This window comes from Physeter macrocephalus, chromosome 11, assembly GCF_002837175.3.
Source record: "Physeter macrocephalus isolate SW-GA chromosome 11, ASM283717v5, whole genome shotgun sequence".
NCBI lineage: Eukaryota > Metazoa > Chordata > Mammalia > Artiodactyla > Physeteridae > Physeter > Physeter macrocephalus.
Window position 1 is genome coordinate 38,979,809 of NC_041224.1, and position 9,431 is coordinate 38,989,239.

Sequence of the window (9,431 nt, forward strand, 5' to 3'; positions counted from 1 at the left end):
GGGCTCAGTAGTTGTGGCTTGCGGGCTCTAGAGCACAGGCTCAGTAGTTGTGGCTCGTGGGCTCAGTAGTTGTGGCTCGCGGGCTCTAGAGCACAGGCTCAGTAGTTGTAGCTCATGGGCTTAGTTGCTCTGCTGCATGTGGGATCTTCCCGGACCAGGGCTGAAACCCATGTGCCCTGCATTGGCAGGCGGATTCTTAACCACTGCACCACCAGGGAAACCCCACTTGCATGATATATGAAGTGAAGGTATTGTGTAAAGTGAGTTCTCATTTTTATAAAAAGACAAAGAAAAATGTATGTACATTCATACTGTATTAGTTTCTTGTGGTGGCTATAACCAATTACCACAAACTCGGTAGCTTAAAGCAACACAGGTATATTCTCTCACAGTTCTGGAAGTCAGAAGTTTGAAATCAGCCTCACTAGGCCAAAGTTAAGGTGTCGGCAGGGCTGGTTCCTCTGGGAGGCTCTAGGGGAAGAATCCATTTCCTTGTCTTTTTCAGCTTCCAGAGGCTGCCCACGTTCCTTCGCTTGGGACCCCTGCCTCAGATAACTCCAGCCTCTTTGTTCTGTTACCCACCAGGGTTCTTGGCCTTCCCCAAGCAATAGAAATTGACTAGAGGCCAGACAAGAAATTCAGGCAAGGCTTTACTGGGGCCCCTGCTGCAGCGGGGGGAGTGAGAGCACACAACAGGCTCCCTTGCTTGCCCGCTCCCCGAGGCGGGGCAAGCTTGTTCCTTATATGGGGTGAGGGTAGGGGTATGTCCAGGGGTCGGGCCAGGGGGGTGGCTTAGGTGTTCTGCCCGCCCCTTAGGTGGTGTTGTGTGCAGGGCACATGTGCAGTACCCTGCTTTTGCTCCCGACACCCTGTTTTTGCCCCAGGCTCTTCAAAAGTGGCAGTTGGGTTTTTTTTGGTCTCTTTGTATCTTTTGGGTCCAGAATTTGCCCCAACTGTGCATGCACATGCACGCAGTTATTTTTAGTACCATACAGTTTCTTAGTATTTTGTTGCTCATGGAGAGGTGTGTCCATGTGCAAGGATTGCGGCACTGCAGCAAAGAGTCCCAGGTCCCATCCTGTCTCAGTTCCATCTGCAATTGTCCTAATTCCTTCTTTGACCTTCTTGCCTCCCCTTTATAAGGACCCTTATGATTACATTTAGGGACCACCTGGATGATTCAGAGTAATCTCTACCATCTCAAGATCATTGACTTAATCACATCTGCAAGTCTCCTTTGCTATAGAAAGTAACATCTACAGGTTCCAGGGAATAGGACCTGAATATCTTTTTTGTCTTTTGGGCCGTGCCTCATGACTTGTGGGAGCTTAGTTCCCCGACCAGGGATCAAACCCACTCCCCCTGCATTGGAAGACGGAGTCTTAACTACTGGACCATGAGGGAAGTCCCAGGACCTTGGTTTCTTTTGAGAGGCTATTACTGAGCCTCACACACACACATGCACACTCATACATGTACACACACATATACCTACACACATACCTACACATATACACACACTCGTACATACACATACACACAAACACACTCACACACATTTGCATAGACTGCTATGAGCATAGAGAAAGGTCCAGAATAATAGATTCCAGACCAGCTTTACTTCCTTCAGGGGAGTGGCTGGATGGGGAGAGCTGACTAACTTCTGTGCTGTTTGAATCATTACATGTAATGTAATTGCACGCAGTTGTATTTTATAACTTAAGCCAATAAGGGGAGCAAAGGGGGAGAAGAGGGAAACCCCCAGCCCACTCCCCAGAGGCCATTACTCTGAATGGTGGCTGGCCCATCGCCTTCACCTCTCCAGGTTACGGGTGTGCGCGCTCACACACACACACACACACACACACACACACACGGCCACATACACGTTTCATTTCTTTAGTTAACAAAACGAGACCATGCTGACTGACATTTGCGTTTTTCACTTTAATATGTCATGGACATTGCTCCGTGTAAATAAACTTAAATCTACCTCAGTCTACGAAAATAGATTTTTTTTTAATTAGGTAATATAAGGCAAATGCATGGTAAATTGCCGTTTATCTAATAAGATGCGAAAAATACTAGACAGTGGTAAAAGTGTATAGAAGTATCAAGGGACAGTAAATTCCAGGTGGTGGCCGCCTCTGGGGTGGGGTCAGGAGGGGTGGGAAGCAGAGGGAAGGGACTGGGAGGGCTACGAAGAGGGTGTTATTATTATTTTTTGGTGTTTTTGGCCACGCGGCACGTGGGATCTCAGTTCCCAGACCAGGGATCTAACCCATGCCCCCTGCGGTGGAAGCGCGGAGTCTTAACCACTGAACCGCCAGGGAGGTCCTTATGAGGGGGGCGTTTTTAATTGGCTTAGAAAGCCTGTTGGTGCTGTGTGTTTGTCTTATTATATCTTTTTGTATATCATAAATATTGCAAAATACATTTTCAAACGTTTAAAAAACTAAAAGCTACAAAAAATCATCAATGCATGTACATAGTCCGGAATTCCAAAGGAATTTATGGGTAAACAGTGGGAACAAAGCAAGATTCTCCCACCCTGTCCTTCATCCTCCTTCCTTTCTCTGAAGGCAAAACCGTTATCAGCTGCTTAGAGATTCTTTCACAGATTTTCTTCTACACAGTCAGTGCTCTCTTATTAATTTGAAAGACTGTTTTGTGCTGAAGAGAAATTAACCCTTTGTTGTAATGCGGTGCAACTCTTTTCTCCCAATGTGGCATCTTTTTACTTTATTTGCTGTCTTTCTTGATGCAGAAATTTTACCTTTCTATAAAGTCAAACATGTCAATAATTTCCTTCATGGCATTTACTTTTATGTCGTGCTCAGGCTTTCTCCACCCCAGGAATTTGAAGATTTGGGGGGTATTTTTCCTAGTACTTCTTAGAGCCTTACTCTGCATAAATTCTGATCTATAATCCACTGAGGATTTCCTTTTGTGTGTGATGTGAGGTGTGGGTCTGTATTCGTTTCCTGGGCTGCTGTAGCAAACTGCCATACGCTGGGTGGCTTAAACAACAGAAATTTATTATCTCGCAGTTCTGAAGGTCGCAGGTCTGGAATCTAGGTTTTGGCAGGGCCTCACTCCCTCTGGAGGCTCCAGGGGACAAGCCATCTCCCTACTTGTCCAGCTCTGGTGGCTGCAGGCCATCCTTCCTGGGCAGCATCACTGCAGACTCTGCCTCTGTCTACACAGGGCCTTCGCCTCTTCTCTGTGTTTCCTCTTGTGTCTCTTATAAGGACACTTGTCACTGGATCTAGGGCCCACCTGGCTAATCCAGGATGACCTCATCTCAAGATCCTTAACTTAAACCCTTTTTCCAAATAAGATCGAGTTCGCATTTTCTAGGGGTCAGGACATAGACATACTTCCAGGGAACCATATTCTACCCATTACAGGATCTAACTTATCTTGTTATGCAAAAACGTTTTTCACCTTTTATGTATTATGTTCTTTGTTTTAACCAGCTTGTTCAATTGGTCTGTTCCTAGCAGTACCGTACCGTACCGTAAATCACCTTATGATGGTGTTTCGATACTTGGGAGTTCTTTCCTCTTTCATTTCCTCTCCCATATTTCTATCTTATAAACAGAGCTCTTGACAGTGTTCCTGTGCTCTGGGTGGCTCTCCCGCTCCGAGCTTTATGATCTAGTCCCGGGGTCCCATCGTAGTAGGTAGGGAGGGCGCTACAGGGGAAGCAGCAGAACTTTGTGGTCGGAGAGACCCAGGTTTGAATTCCAATGCCAGCACTTTCACACGGGGTCACCTCGGCCAAGCCTTGGACGCTCCTGAGCCTGAGATTGCTCAGTGCTGTCCCATTACACCTACCTTGCAGGGCTGTTGTGAGGAGGGCATGAAAAGGGAAACAACAGGAAAGCACCCCACGTGATGCTGCGTATTCTAAGTGCAGAGTACGTACACAGTAACCATTTCAGTTATTCTGCGTGTATTTGCATCAGCACCATATTGATGCTGGAGACGAGGCTGGGAGGAAATCATACTTTTTCCCACTGTTTAAGTACCTTTTGCTTTTTTAAAAAATGTAAATTGCACATAACATAAAATTTACCATCTTAAGCATTTTTAAGTGCACAGTTCAGTGGCATTAGTACATTCATATTGTTGTGCAGCCATCACCACCATCCATCTCCACAAGTTTTTCATCTTTTCAAACTGAATCTCTGGACCCATTAAAGAATAACTCCCTTGGGCTTCCCTGGTGGCGCAGTGGTTGCGCGTCCGTCTGCCGATGCAGGGGAACCGGGTTCGCGCCCCGGTCTGGGAGGATCCCACGTGCCGCGGAGCCGCTGGGCCCGTGAGCCATGGCCAATGAGCTTGCGCGTCCGGAGCCCGTACTCCACAACGGGAGAGGCCACAACAGAGGGAGGCCCGCATACCAAAAAAAAAAAAAAAAAAAAAAAAAAAATGAATAACTCCCTGTTTCCAACCACCTCCCCGCCAGACCCTGGCCACCACCATTCTACTTTCTGTCTCTATGAATTTGACTCCTCTAAGTACCTCATGTAAGTGGAATCAGGCAGTATTTGTCCTTTGGTGTCTGGCTCATTTCACTAGCACAATGTCCTAAAGCTTCACCCATGGTGTAGCCTGTGTCATTACTTCCATTCTTTTTAATGCCGAGCAATATTCCATTGTATGTATAGACCTCATTCTTGCTTATCTATTTATCTATTGCTGGACACTTGGGAGTACCTTTCGATATTTGAACCATGTATATATGTTGACTCCCTTTCTTTTTTGTTTATTTATTTATTTATTTATTTATTTATTATTGTGGTACGCGGGCCTCTCACTGTTGTGGCCTCTCCCGTTGTGGAGCAGAGTTCCCTGTGCTATACAGTAGGTCCTTGTTGGTTATCCATTTTAAAGCTCTCTTTTTCTCATCCACTTTTTAAAAAATAGTGTGTCTGATTATGGTTTCTCTATTCTATTCCATTGATATATTTGTCTATTATTTTGCCAATACCACACTTTTTTTTTTAACTTTTTATTTTATATTGGAGTATAGCCAATTAACAATGTTGTGGTTGTTTCAGGTGCACAGCAAAGTGACTCAGCCATACATATACACGTATCCATTCTCCCCCAGACTCCCCTCCCATCCAGGCTGCCACTTAACATTGAGCAGAGTTCCCTGTGCTATACAGTAGGTCCTTGTTCGTTATCCATTTTAAAGCTCTCTTTTTCTCATCCACTTTTTTAAAAATATTTATGTATTTATTTGGTTGCGCTGGATCTTAGTTGCTGCAGGTGGGCTCCTTAGTTGAGGCACGTGGGCTCCTTGGTTGCAACATGTGGACTCCTTGGTTGTGGCATGGAACTCTTAGTTGCAGCATGCATGTGGGATCTAGGTCCCTGACCAGGGATCAAACCTGGGCCCCCTGCATTGGGAGGGTGGAGTCTTAACCACTGCATCACTAGGGAAGCCCCTGGTTATCCATTTTAAATATGGCAGTGTATACATGTTGATCCCAAACTCCCTGACTATTCCTTCTCCCTTTCATTTTTAATTTGAAAACATTTTGAAATTTACTTTGCATGTGTAACAGTGTTGATGCTTTCTCTCTCCTTCCTTCCTCAGGCTGCACTTACCAGTGGGCTACCACGGCCGTGCTTCCTCCATCGTGGTATCTGGCACCCCAATCCGGAGGCCCATGGGACAGATGAGACCCGATGACTGTAAGTACCCTGCCGTGCTCCGCTCTGTGTCCCCACACCCTGAGTTCCATGCCTGGCACTCACTAGCCTCCCTTTCTGGTATAATTCCAGCTAAGCCTCCTGTGTATGGTGCCTGCAAACTCTTTGACTTCGAGTTGGAAATGGTAAGCCATGTCTTAGTGTTTAATTGGCATAGGGTCTGTATATACACTAGGGCAGGAGAGCTCCCTGGGATGGCCGCCCTGGACGACAAGCCGTTCCCCCATCTCAGCCACGTTAATGGCAGTCCTGGGTCCCCACTTGGCCATCAGAAGTACTGTCCATCCTCATTGTTCACTGATTCCGTGTTTGAAAATTCACCTACTCACTAACAGTTCGTTTGTAACCTCCAAATCAATACTAGCGGGAGCTTTTGGGGGTCACCTGAGGGCATGCACAGGGTGGCAAAAAATTTGAGTCTCCCGATGTGCATGTCCCCACCTGAGGTTGAACAAGGCCCTGCTCTGCCTTCGTGTCTCAGCTCTCATACTGCAAACAAGTGTCCTTTTTACTGTCTATTCAGTGCCACGTTATTTTCCATTTTTGTGCTTTTCGTTGAGGTGCTAGCTAGTGTTCCCAAGCACAAGAAAGTTGTGATGTGCACCCTGTAGAAAACGTGTGTGCCAGATAAGCTGCCCTGGGGCCTGATCGTGCCTGTGCCTTGAGTTCATGTTCATGAATCAACCACATACAGGCAGACCTTGTCTTACTGCACTTTGCTACATTGCACTTCACAGATACTGCGTTTTTACCAATTGAAGGTTCGTGGCAACCCTGCATCGAGCAAAGTCTGCCGGTGCCATATTTGCAACAGCGTTTGCTCACTTTGTGTCTCTGTGTCACATTTTGGTAATTCTCGTAATATTTCTTTTCTTTTTTTTTTTTACTCTTCGTTGTGGTGCGCGGGCTTCTCATTGTGGTGGCTTCTCTCGTTGTAGAGCACGGTCTCTAGGCGTGTGACTTCAGTAGTTGTGGCACATGAGCTCAGTAGTTGTGGCTCTCCGGCTCTAGAGCGCAGGCTCAGTAGTTGTGGCACACTGGCTTAGTTGCCCCGCGGCATGTGGGACCGTCCCAGACTGAACCCATGTCCCCTGCACTGGCAGGCAGATTCTTAACCACTGTGCCACCAGGGAAGTCCCTCTTTTTTTAAAAAAAATTAATTAATTAATTAATTAAGTTTTGGCTGTGTTGGGTCTTCGTTGCCTGGCACCAGCTCTCTCTAGTTGCGGTGAGCAGGGGCTGCTCTTCGTTGTGGTGCGCGGGCTTCTCACTGCGGTGTCTTCTCTTGTTGTGGAGCACGGGCTCTAGGCACACGGGCTTCAACAGTTGTGGCATGAGGGCTCAGTAGTTGCGGCACATGGGCTTAGTTGCTCCGCGGCATGTGGGATCTTCCAGGACCAGGGCTCGAACCCATGTCCCCTGCATTGGCAGGCAGATTCTTAACCACTGCACCACCAGGGAAGTCCCCTCTCGTAATATTTCAAACTTTTTTGGGTTTTTTTGGCCATGCCACACGGCATGTGGGATCTCAGTTCCCCAACCAGGGATCAAACCCGCACCCCCGTGCAGTGGAAACACGGAGTCTTAAACACTGGACTGCCAGGAAGTCCCAGTATTTCAAACTTTTTCATCATTATTGTATTCGTTATGGTGATCTGTGATCGGTGATCACTGATGTCAATACTACGACTTGCTGAAGGCTCAGATGATGGTTAGCAGTTTTTAGCCATCAATTATTTTTTAATTAAGATATGTACATTGATGGTTTAGACCTAATGCTAGTGCACACTTAATAGACTACGGTATAGTGTAAACATAACTTTTTTTTTTTTTTTGGAGTTTCAGTTATTTTTAAATTTTTTTTCTAAAGTTCTTTTTTTTTACCTTTTTATTTTATATCGGAGTATAGTTGATTAACAGTGTTGTGATAGTTTCAGGTGTACAGCAAAGTGATTCAGTTATACATATACATGTATCTATTCTTTTTCAAATTCTTTTCCCATTTAGGTTGTTACATAATATCAAGCAGAGTTCCCTGTGCTATACACAGGTCCTTGTTGGTCATCCATTTTACGTATAGCGGTGTGTACGTGTCAATCCCAAACTCCCTGACTATCCCTCCCCGCAACCCCCAACCTTCCCTCCTGGTAACCATAAGTTCGTTCTCTAAGTCTGTGAGTCTGTTTCTGTTTTGTGAATAAGTTCATTTGTATCATTTCTTTTTAGATTGCGCATATAAGCGATTACATACGATATTTCTCTCTCTCTCTGACTTCACTCAGTATGACAATCTCTAGGTCCATCCATGTTGCTGCAAATGGCATTATTTCATAAACATAACTAACTTTTATAAACACTGGGAACCAAAAAAAAATTCGCGTGACTCGCTTTATTGAGATCTTCGCTTAATTGCGGTGGTCTGCCACCAAATCTGAAATAGGACCAAGGTAGGCCTGTGTATGAAACCAGGTGTCCTTAAACAGAAGTACACACAAAGCAAGGTTATATGCTGATTTGTTGATGTGAATGTTGTGACCAGAGGCTGGCAGGAACTTAACCCCGTATTTCCCCTAGAAGCTATATACCTGTATTTGCTAACTCAGTGTTTCTAATGACTTTGTAGAATATAATTATTACCAATAACAAGAATCAGCTACATCAGCCCCATTGCACTTGTGGCTGGACCTGCACAACCTCAGAACTGTGGTTATTTCAGGGCTGTGCATTTTTTTTAATTAAAAAATTTATTTTGAGATCATTGTAGACTCACGTGCAGGTGTAAGAAACAGTACCGAGAGCTCTAGAATCCTTCACACACTCTCCCCCAGTGTAACATCCTCCACAGCAAGATTGCCATCTCACAGCCAGATGTTGACATCAATCCAGTTGGTTCCCTCACCCCAAGGACCCCTCATGCTGCAGGGCTGTGCATTCTGAGAGGGACACTGCATTCCAGGAAGCCCCCAAGGTCAAGGGACCAGGAAAGAGATGGGAAAGAGGAGCTGAACTGGAGGGGAGGATCCAGGGACCCCAGCAGTGTCTTCAGTCTCTGCCGGGTCGTCGGATGCTGGGTAGCGGAGCCAGGCCCGGGGCAGGGAGGTGCGGCCAGGCCATGGAGGGGGGCTTCTCATTGTCAGCACTCAGGGCTTCAGGTGATGCTCAGAGTGTCTCCTCATGCAGGTGGAGGGAAGGGGCTGCGGAGTCCGCTGGTAGGGCTGGGGGCGTGGGAATCTAGGTTGATTGGAGGCAGGCCGGACCTCCCTGTAGCTCCAGCCCTGCCTTGTGATTTCTTTGGATTCTGTCCAGAGGAGGGGAACAAGTGGGCACTAGTCCCCTAGTCCCAGCAGGGCGTTACCGGCCAGCCCTCTGCCCCCTGATGCCTTTGTGAGGCTGCCCCGTGAACCCTAAGAGGAGGTCTCCCAACCCAGATACCCCAGAGCAGGGCCCCCTGCTTGGGGGCCAGGGTCTTCTCTCTGGGGGAACAGAGGACTCTGCAGACAGATGCTTCACCTGTGTTGGTTCCTGTTTCGGGAGTGGGGGGGACAGGGGGGTGGTGGAAGGGGTGGGCATGATATCGACCAGGGTTCTTGGCCTCCTTAATTAATAGAAATTGACTAGAGGCAGACAAGTTCAGGCAAGGCTTTACTGGGGCCCCTGCTGCTGCAGCGGGGGCAGCGAGAACAAACAACAGTTTCCCTTGC

At 46.8% G+C, this 9,431-nt stretch overlaps 1 protein-coding gene across 5 annotated transcripts in view; it reads left to right on the top strand.

Moving 5' to 3' along the window:
* Positions 1–9,431, top strand: part of FAH (fumarylacetoacetate hydrolase) — a 50,710-nt gene that overhangs the window by 8,340 nt on the left and 32,939 nt on the right. For all 5 annotated transcript variants that reach the window (XM_007126338.3, XM_028495645.1, XM_028495648.2 and 2 more), the window contains exons 6-7: positions 5,615–5,712; positions 5,803–5,855. In XM_007126338.3, coding sequence (XP_007126400.2) covers positions 5,615–5,712; positions 5,803–5,855 — 151 coding nt within the window. The remainder of the gene's footprint in view (positions 1–5,614; positions 5,713–5,802; positions 5,856–9,431) is intronic.